At 38.1% G+C, this 10,969-nt stretch overlaps 1 protein-coding gene across 1 annotated transcript in view; it reads right to left on the bottom strand.

Annotated features, from left to right (window-relative positions):
- The window catches only part of LOC107094846 (deoxynucleoside triphosphate triphosphohydrolase SAMHD1-like), a 16,886-nt gene extending 6,205 nt beyond the window's left edge, over positions 1-10,681 (bottom strand). Inside the window, exons 1-5 of the mRNA XM_015390707.1 lie at positions 10,619-10,681; positions 9,943-10,103; positions 9,702-9,817; positions 9,015-9,076; positions 699-890 (exon numbers count right to left, since the gene is read on the bottom strand). Coding sequence (XP_015246193.1) covers positions 699-890; positions 9,015-9,076; positions 9,702-9,817; positions 9,943-10,103; positions 10,619-10,681 — 594 coding nt within the window. The remainder of the gene's footprint in view (positions 1-698; positions 891-9,014; positions 9,077-9,701; positions 9,818-9,942; positions 10,104-10,618) is intronic.
- Positions 10,682-10,969: the final 288 nt, after the last annotated feature.

Here is a 10,969-nt window from a genome sequence, read left to right as displayed (position 1 = left end):
GATATTTTAAAGATGGAAAGACTGAAGAAGCTGGAGGGAGGTCTGAAATGATTAGTGATAAAAATATATCTACTTGAGCTTATAAAATTGACATCCAGACCCTGTCACACTATATTATCTTAATGATGGTGCCTAATATGACATATTTCTATCATTATCTTACACAATGCTTCAGTTATCACGCCTTATAAATCCAACATTTGAAACAGTTCAGGTATAGGTTCTTCCTTTTCTAGTACCTGCTTGCTCGCTCCTCCTGCTTCTTCTGCTGCTTGGTCAGTAGCTGGGATCGTCTCAGCCTTTATAGAATAAAATCAACACAAAGTAACATTCAAGGATTGTGGTGATGTTTAGTATTGTATCAATGTTGAATATAGCATAAGCAAAAACAGAAGTTTATATCAGAGCAAGGAAAACTGAGAACAGACCATTTTTATAAACCAAATTAACCTTTTTTTTGAGTTTTTACAGCAATAGTGGCTTGTTTTTTTTATGGACAGTAGGTTGACAGGAAAGGGGGTATGAGAGGGGGAGAGACATGCAGGAAATGACCACAGGCCAGATTCAAACCCAGGTCAGCCACATTAAGGACTAAGGCCTTCATACGTGGGTCGTGTGACCTAACCACTGCGCCACCAAAGCACACCCCACCAGATGAACTTTTAATCATACATTCCAGAAACTGTCAGGATGGGCACCTTATGTTTTGGGTCTATGAGATTCTTGATGAAATCCAGATCTTCTTTTAGAATATTTTTAAGCTCTTCTGTTTTGTCAGAATCTCCTCTATCCTCGCCAGTCATTTTCTTTCGCACATCCTTCATATATTTTAGTAAGCCATCATTCTTTTCCATCAGATGGTCAATCATCTTTTTAGATAGTTCCTCATGCTGCAAGACACAAAATTATTTATCGTGAGAACAGGACATCACATTTTGAAAATAAAAGTAACATATCTATCTGAATAAAGCGGAAATAGTCTACTTTGTATTAGAAACAAAAGGACACTGTTTAACTTTAAATGTGGGCAGACATCAGGTGTGATCATTATTTACTTGGGAGCTGTGATCAGTTTTTATTTTCATTTTGACTGTTGGGATATATTGCCACAATGAGCACAAATCAGTTGGATGAACCATCTAAAGCCATCCCCCTTTTCCTTTTTCACAAAGAGAATAAAAGATTAGCTGGAAAAGTACTGTAGCTGCCCACTGTAAAAGGCGGTCAGCTCAAGCACAGACCAATCAGCTGATGGAGGAGGCTGATACTTGATCAGGAAATGCCCCCACGTCACTCATGGTTTAAAACGCAAAGCGCGGACTAAAGCTTTTTCTTTCCATGTTTTCACGACCTGTAAGAAGAGACTGCTTTCACATGAAATGCCAGAAGAAAGCTAAATGGAAGCTTTTGTGTTTCCTGCGTCAAAAGTCGTGGATGGCAGTGTCTAATCGTGCATAGTGGCTGCGCTAACTGAGGAGATAGAAACCTCCGGAGCTGACTGCTGAGTGGAGTCCCCCCCCTTCTTGAGGACCTCGCAAAGGACGGCCTATCGCAAAAGGGACGTCTTCTGCCGATAGTTTCCATAACAAAATCTTCCTCGACTTAAAAGCACATCAAGCCCTCTGCTGTAGCATCAAACTGACTGAAACTTTCCCGAGAGCGGATCCGGTGGTGTAGAAGACCCGCGTGGCTGGAGCCACACCACGTGCTCCCTCGGAACCCGCAACTCACAGTAATATCACTCTTCTTTTCTTTTGATGCATTAATGAGGTGCTGTGCTCGGCGAGAGAGACAGGTAGATTCAGGGATTTGATTTAATGCTGATTTTAATTTGTGTTGGTTATAAGAGTTCTGGTTAATTGGTTGAAATAAGTGTGCTGTGAAAGCTGCAAGTGATATTTCTTTCTTCTTCTCTTTCCTATCCTCTTTTCGTTTGTTTCAGCTTTAAGGGAGTTATAGAGATATAACATTCAACCGCGTGTGGTCCCGTGGTCCCCCCCCCCCCCCCCTTTTTTTATCACATGAAGAGGGAGGTCTCTCGTACATTTACATGCCTTCCCCACATACATACATACTGCCTTGTTGATGCCGTTTTGCTTAAACGACTTCTGCTGCTGTTGTTTAATGCATTTTTAACCATTTACCATTTTTAAGCTGAATGTATTAATTTTATGTTGATTAATTGCACTGTTATCATCAAACCTGCTGCTATTCCAGAGGACATTAGTAAATGTATTAACATCTGGCATTTTGAACAACCTCAAAAGCCAGTTACGGACTTTTACTGTTTTATTCTCTTTTTTCTATTCTTCTTTGTTTTCTTTAAACTAGTCATTTAATCTACCTCGTGTTTTTTTCTAATAGCGGGTAGTGTTTGCATAGATGTTAGATTTTCTGTAATCCTGACTTATAAGAATAAAGACATCGTTGTTTAACTTGTAGTAGTTCTGTGTTTCATATAGTGGACGATTTATCACTCAGGTCAGATCCACCCCTTTTGGTAATAGTGCGAATAAACAGAGGTAAAAAGTTCTTTATTGATAATTAAGAGCTCTGCTGATAACTTAGCCTGGGCCACTAGATTGGTGGAAACCTGGATTTTAACAGCCGGTCCAGGAACCCTCCATAGGTGAAACCACAAACCCTGGTAAGTAAGTAAATTAAAGCTACAATTATTCAACTAAGAACACTAAATTGATTTCACCTCCGATTTTGAATAGGTTAAATAACTATAACTCCAGTTTTAGTTAATCAATTATTCATTATCTGCAGGATATTATTTTGCACAACATGACCTTTAGATAAGAGCTGTGCTATGCAAAGAACTTCCACTTATACTTGAAACATTGATTAAAAACATTTGTAAAAAAAAACTTGTTTTGGTATTTATGAAGATATAAGCAGAATGAAAATAGATTTCAATTTGCACACAGTGATTTTTTTAAGGGAGTCTTAAATCTGAGTTCGCTTTTAATCCCAATCAATTAATCAAAACGTATTTATTGTCAGATCGAGGTCTTCTCACACCCCTGTTCTCCGGCTGCCACCCCGAGTCTGGGGCCTGGAGGAAGAGTGAGCCGCCTGGTCCGTGGGAGATGTAAACGGGAGATGTAAACCCGAGTCACAATGTCTAAGGCTGTTTGTTAATAAACTAGTTAACTTGTAAAGACGTGGATTTCTTTATGTACTGCAGCACAAACATTACACCCCCCGGCTGGGTTCCCTGCCAGGGGGTGGGGCGCCCCTGGCGGATACACTTTGGTGCTTGGCTGCCGGCGGAGCCCCCAGACTCGTCCCCGCGGCTCCCGGGGGCTCCGGCATTGCGGTGGCTGGGGGGCTTCCTATCTCTCCTCCTCCCTTGGTGGGGTCGGATTTCCTGGGTTACCCCTGCTTGGTGCCTTAGCTCTTAGGGTCCCTTTGGGTGTCTGGGGCTTTGGGTCTCCTGGCACTGGACTCATGCTCTGGGGGGGGGCGCCTCTTCAGCTCTCAACAACCACTATTGAGCAATCTTCCTTTGGATAAACTTAACATGCAGAAGTGCACTTTCCCAAAACAACTACAGGTGCTTGATTCCAGGTACTTAGAGATTCACTTCCACACAGAGAGCCCACACTCTTGTCTTCAGGTAACACAGAGTACATGTCAGATTAATGTGTTAGTATGTCTCGTAACATGTCCGTTGGTTGTGCTGTTCTTTTTGCGTCTCTTTGCAGCAGTGTTAATTTCGTCAGCCATGACGTTGACGAAATTTTTTCGTCAACGCTCCTTTTTCCCGTGACAATGACAAGACGATAACGAACAAAAATTGTTTCCAGAAAATAAAAATATGACGAAAATAAAAAAATTATTTTTCGTCGAGACAAGACAGACGAAATGGACATTAAAAAATGTAATTATTTATGATTTATTTTTAATTGTTAATATAAGTGTTTCTCGAGCTTCATAGAAGATGCCTTATTTGTCCCTAGACGGCACCTGTCCCACAGTTTCTCGCGCCGCTCAGTCAGTAGTAGCAGAGGGCTAACTCATAGCTCAACTTCGCAGTCATTGCGGATACCGGTGTGCGGTTTGTTAAACAACGCCTGGATGAATGGAGCCATTACATTCGCTTACAACTCGAAGGAAAACACCGCAGTAAGGATGCAACCAAAGGGTCTCTGGCTTCAACAAGGCAGGGAAGAACACAGCGAATCTCAAGCGACATCTCAGGTGCCAACAGGTTACATATGGAATAAGGTAATGAATGGGTGGGCCTGTAGTAGTGGGAACGGGTGTGTTAGTGCGTGCACGGGTGCATGCATGTGAACGTATATTTCTGTGCGTGGACACGCATGCATGTCGCTGTGTGTGTGTGCGCGGAGGCGCACGTGTGTGTGTGTGTGTGCCTTCCTGTGCCTGCATCTGTCTTTCTCTCTCTATCATAGAAGAAAGATGTTCTACTGATACACTGTATATTAATCGTTTAAATTTCTTCCTCCCAACTAGATTCCTGACACATTGACAACACAGCAAAATCAGAGGTTGGGGAAGGAAGGGAAGTCTGTTGCTGAGATGTACCCCCACCCCTGACGCCAAAGAGCAGAAAGCCCTGGACAACTGAATGGCAAAGTGGATTGGGCATTCTAGCCTGCCTGCAAGGACCTTTGAGAATGAAGACTTTGTGGATATGATGAAACAAGCCGACAAAAGGTTCAATGTGTACAGTGTGATATATGTTAAAAGGAGAATCAGTGTGTGAAGTTCTATTCTGCACAGTGTTATATAAATAAAATAGAGAAAAAGAGAATCAGTGTGTGAAGTTCTATTCTGCACAGTGTTATATAAATAAAATTGAGAAAAAGAGAAGCTGTGTGTGATGAAGTTTTATTCTGTACGTGTGATATATATCTAAAAAAACAGTGTGTGGAGAAGTTCTATTATTTACAGTGTTGAATAAAAGGACAAAAATGGCTAAAATTTGACTAAGACTAAAATTGATTTTCGTCATTTAGGCTAAGACTAAAACTAAATCGGGAAGACGACTAAATATGACTAAGAGTAAAATAGATTTTTGTCATTGTGACTAAGACTAAATTAAAAAAAAGCTGACGAAATTAAGGGTGATGAAGCAGACTGAGGATGTTTTCTCTTTGTCTCCCTTTTGTCTCCTCTTTCTTTCATCTCTTCTTCTTTTTTTTCTTTTTCCTTTCCGGTTTTGCAGAGAAAAAAAAAAATTCTTTATTGTCAATTACAATTGACATCCACACCCTGTTACACTATATTATCTTAATGATGGTGCCTTATATAACATATTTCTATCATTATCTTACACAATGCTTCAGTTATCAAGCATTAGAAATCCAACTTTTGAAACAGTTCAGGTATAGGTTCTTGCTTTACTAGTACCTGCTCGCTTTCAGCTCCTGCTTCTTTTGCTGCTTGGCCAGAAGCTGGGGTCGTCTCAGCCTTTATTGAAGAAAATCAACACAAAATAACATTCAAGGATTGTGGTAATTTTCAGTACTGTATTAATGTTGAATATATATGCTTGTAGAAAAACAATAACAAAGTCATTCTAAAATGTTTATCAAAGCAAACAAGAAAGAAAACAAAAATAAAACAGTCATGTTATAAGAAAAAACAAAACAAAAACTGGTTGTATTAGGCTTAAAACTGTAAAGTTATAATGTGTATTTTTCCCCCTACGTATCCTCTTTTTTACTTTTTATCTGCCTGTTTAATTAAGCAAACATTCACTGACAATATTTTAGCATTTTTTCCTTTAATAGTATTTAATAGTAGACGTAGCCGAGAGGGTTTGAGACAGGCGCGGTGAGAAAAAAAAATTTGATTGCTACATTTTTACCTGGCATGCTTTTATTCTGAAAGCACAATGCTCTCCAGAATATGCAATCCAATCAATATTTTTTCATCAGATTTTACCGCCACTATCGGACTTTTGAACAATAGAAGCACTCTGTCTTCTTGAAAAGAGCAATGTCAGTTTAAATGGCTGGGGATAAAAATATAACTAGGATGAGATCTAGGGTGTGAAGTAAGGTTTAAAAATCACATTAGAAGGGATTCAGATTGGAGAACAAATGAGGACTGACGTTGGATTGAATTTTAAGACAATCTTTTTAGTCATCTCGTTATTTTCATAGAACTATAAAGATTTAAGTTGGGTTATATGAGTATCGCCTGCACTAGTACACTTTACATTTGGTTGTGAAGGTGGCGCAGTGGTTAGCGCACACGACCCATGTTCGGAGGCCTTAGTCCTCGACGCGGCCGACCTAGGTTTTAATCCGACCTTTGGTGCTTTGCTGCATGTCTCTGCCCTTCTATCATACCCCCTTTCCTGTCAGTCTACTGACTGAAAAAACGAGCCACTAGTGCCGTGAAAAAAAAAAAAAAACACTTTATAATTCTTCTTCATGTTTAAAACGCTCCTCCATTTTAACCAAGGGATAGATTTTGTTTTACATTTATTTGTAAAATGTGCTACCTTTATGCTCAGAAGCTGTACCTTAGACATTCATGCTAGAGTTATTTTGCATGTTTAGGAGCAGAAACTATCCACAAACAGTAAAATAGGAGGATGGTACATTGGAAACTTTTAATGTCAGGGTTAGGTTATGCGGTTAACAGATATCACAGCATATGAGCCTAAGTTCATCTGCCAATTGATAAAAATCTTTATGTATAAGAAAAGCCTCAACAGATGCTCTTTTTGTATCTTTTGTAAGTCCAATCCTGATGTGGTACATAACTATAATGTTTAATGGTTTGAGGCCGGGACTCAAGTAAGTGAGGGACAGGAGCTGACATATAGGTAAGACAGATTAACACATAATAGGAGATTGGGCTGCGAAGTGCACACTAAACTGTCAATGAAGCACTAAGCTGGGCTATTAGATATAGGAGAAAAAAACTGCTTATTTATTAAACTTTTTATCTGTCAAACTGTGTTGTGTTTCAAACTGTTTTAACAATTTTACAAGCTTTTTTTATTTTAGGTTTCCATAGGAAGCCTAAACTTGTATAATTATAAAGTTTACTATATATATCTACATATATATCTACAGCAATCTATGGCTGAAAGGTGGGGTACACCCTGCCGTTGAACAGGTTGCCAGTCTGTCACAGGGAAACACAGATATTCAACAATGCACAAATACACACTCACACTTAAGGGCAATTTATATTTGTTTTTGTATTGTGGGGGGAAGCTGGAGTACCCAGAGAGAACCCATGTTTCCACCAATAAAACACATTATGACATAAAAGTCCAAACTCTTTTTTTTTTCTTCCAAATCCGATGAATGTATTTCTATTTCCTCCTTTGAGCTACTTTGCAAAAAAACAAAACAAAACAAAAAACCCTCATTCTCATAAATTAGCTTTTATTTCACTCATACTTCTGGGAAGGGACCTTAATTTAAAGGGCAACAAAATGTAACCTGTGAAACATGCTTGTAAAGCAAGCATGTTTCAGAACAAACAAATTATAAATGCCTCCAGCTGATGGTATCAAACAGTGAGATAGTTTTCCATTTATGAGTAGGAACAAAAGGACAAAAGGTTTAAAACAATAGTTTGCTATTTATGAGTAGGAACAAAAGGACAAAAGGTTAAAAACGATAGTTTGCCATTTATGAGTAGGAACACTAGGACAAAAGGTTAAAAACAACAGACTGAACTATGGAAGAACAAGTGGTGCATTGGTGGAAGGAAATCCAGATTTTACAAAAAATAAATCTTTGTAAACATAAAATTTGATCGACTGATAAAATCAATGAATTGCACAGCCCTAATTTTCTGTAAAGTTTCCAATATGTGCCGCCCCACCCCCCAATAATTCAACTATCCTACATGATTGTTTACTAGTACTTAGTAAAGGTGTGGCAGTAAAAAAGACAGCAAACAAAGGTATTATAGACTATTCAAATTAGACACTTGAGCAAGGACTTGCACTCTCCTGCACTATGAGCCTAGGTCTTGCCTCAATGTTTACCTCATTGGTTTGCCAGTTTTCATTTAAAAGGCATGTGTTTGGGCAGGTTGTGCCTCAACCTCTTTTATGAGTGTGAGTGAGGAAAATGTCTCAAGCCTTTATGTTAAAGACATTTAGGACATTTTAAAAGGAGCATCAATTTCTATTCTTCTAGTTGCATTTCAAATTGAATTACAAGTTTAAACCCTGATGTTAAGCGAATATTCAGACAATCCTGCCTAAACTCAGTCTTAAATATATATACCCCCACAGGAGGTACCTCAGATTTGCTTTTCAGGGGAAGATGTACTATTATTTAAAACTTCCCTTTGGTCTCTCGCTAAGCCTACTGGTGTTTGTGTAATACACCGAGGCTGCAGTCGCATCTCTGAAGGAGAAATGCGTACGTCTGGCGACATTTATAGTTGACTGGCTGATTGCAGTACAGTACTGAGAGGAACTTGTGATGCATGCCAAGATCCTTACATTGCATCTGAAAGCCCTGGGCTGGTCAATAAATCCGGTAAAGAACATTGTAGCCCCAGTGCAAAAACATCTCTTTTATTCGCCTATCCCTAAACAACAAGGAGTTCAAAGCACACCGCTCAGCAGAAAGACTGGAAGCCTTTTGGGATGGTCTTGCACTTTTTCACAGAGGCCCACATGTGAAACTCAAACAGACTGTAACAGACTCCTGGGTCTGTTACAGACCCAGGAGTCTAACAGAACCAAGACTGTAACACTAATTTGTTTTTGATGTGCTTTTTGTACAAGCATATCAGATTTTTTGGACTGTTAAAGTTACAGCAGGGTCTAAATTGAAAATATAATATTAATCCAATAGTTTAAAGCAGTGGAATAAGGGCACTCATATTTCAAAATTATACCTTGTCACCAAAAGAATAACTTCCATATTTAAGTAGTAAACAAAGGAATTCATTGGCAAGTGAATGGAGTGTTAATTTGATATGCTTAAATCAGTCTGATAAAATGCAATGAGGTAGCAGATTAGATTCTCTTTTACCGTCTGCTTAATGGCCTTTAATCGTCTTGCTTCGGGTATAAACATTAGATCAAACATGTGGGAAAACGGTCCATGTCCTGAAAAGAAAAGAAGTCAAAGTTCAGGGGTTTGAGCTATGATTTAAAGTCTATATATAATATCTTAAACAGTTCTTCATTATTAAAACAAACATTCTAAACGTCTTTTTAATCCTAGTAGAACTGGGTTTAAAGGTCAGTTTTAATCTTGAAATACAAGTTGAAACATTTCTTTTCACAGACACTGATACAATTTTGAATATTTAAAAAGAAGCTAATACATATATATTGATATTGTTGTAAAGCTAATGACAGTTATGGTTGTTATCACAAGTGTTTATTTTCTTTTTATGTTAGTAGATGTTCGGTCTAAAACAGAAATTGAACAGGTGATAGACTGCACGCGCCAAATCCTATGTTAGAATGTTACAATAACAGCATATAAATTAAATATATAATTTTCCCACAATGAGAAAATCTACCTTCTACATTAAACTGTTACTTTGTTCAGTTACCATTCTGGGGTATTTGGTTTCCTCAGGAAACAAATATGCTTCATTTACTTATTTGAGATGATTGACTAATGCTTAGCTAAGGCAGTGAAATACAATAGTTTTTTTCAAAATTCAAACTGCTGCTGGTTTTTTGAATATTAACTGTGAGTCTGACTCAGGAAGTCCCTCACCCAGGTCATGGCAAAGTGCAGCAATTTGCACACAAAGGACGTCCCAGTCAGTAATCCCAAGATCCTGCTGCTTCTCTCTGATAGCCTTTAGAAGTTCTCCAGCCAGGTAAGCCACCCTGTAACAGAAAAAATAAAAATAAAATAGATTAACCCTAACAAGATAAATCAAGCAAACTGATAAATCAAGCCTTTTTGAGAGAACTATTGTTAGTGAACCTCAGCAACAAAACGCTTAATTTACCCAATGCTGTGTTCGAAGCGGCTGTGGGTTGCCCCAGGGTAAACATAAGATACAGCTCCAAGCTGCTTGATGTTTCGAAGTCGTTGGAACTGAGGCGTGTCAATGATCTTGACAAGGAGTGGATGCAGCTCTATGGTCCCATGGACCGAATCTTTAAAAACCTGACAAGAACATGAGAAAATAATCTTTGACATCATACTGTAGTATACAGAAAAGGATGAAAATAATGAATATTTGTGTAACAAAGAAACAGGAAAGAAACTCAAATGCTTATTTTATTGAAAATCTGAACTTGTTTTATATCTGTTTTCAGTTCTCCAATGGAAACATGTATGATCCTTATTTAAAACAGAATAGGATAGAGATAGCTCACATAATATGATTTACAATAACAACTAAAAAGAGTTAAAAATACAGGTAACCAATATGACTAAAATGTGAAATCTAAACATGATTTAACAATTAAACTGCCTTCTCCATGAATACAAAGCCCTAGTAAAGTGATCTTTTACTAGTGGACAAAATCCTTGTCTACTTTTTACCTGAGTCTTTGTGTGTTTAAAATACATATTTTCTGTCAAACTCTTGAGGAACTGAGTGTTACATGTCTGCTCCTAAAGGCTCCTCTTTTTTATCTCTAGCTGTAAAGGCTACATTCTAGTGAGAACAGTTCTACCTTGTTTTGCTCCTTCGGCATTGTTTTGCTCTGTGTTGTTACCACGTTGTTTTGCTCTGCCATTGGGTCCAAAAGCGTTGAGAGGTTTTACAGGATCTGCAGATGGTCACCAAATTTCTTGAAATGGAGATTTTTGATGTGAAGATGCTGTAAATGAGCGAAATAAAAAGTGACAGTTGTAAAGAGAGCACCAGATGAAAAAACATTTGTTCATTTCTTTTATTTAAATATTCAGACAATTTGTAAATGAAATAACAATAATTATTGATCCATATTTTTCTGTACCTCAATGTAATATTCACAGCTTAGGAAGGATGCCTAGGTCAGATTTTCAAGATGAAAATGCTTACC

This window comes from Cyprinodon variegatus, unplaced genomic scaffold, assembly GCF_000732505.1.
Source record: "Cyprinodon variegatus isolate N-32 unplaced genomic scaffold, C_variegatus-1.0 Scaffold509, whole genome shotgun sequence".
NCBI classification, from domain to species: domain Eukaryota; kingdom Metazoa; phylum Chordata; class Actinopteri; order Cyprinodontiformes; family Cyprinodontidae; genus Cyprinodon; species Cyprinodon variegatus.
Note: the sequence above shows the minus strand (reverse complement) of the source record. Positions and strands in the feature narration are given on the sequence as shown.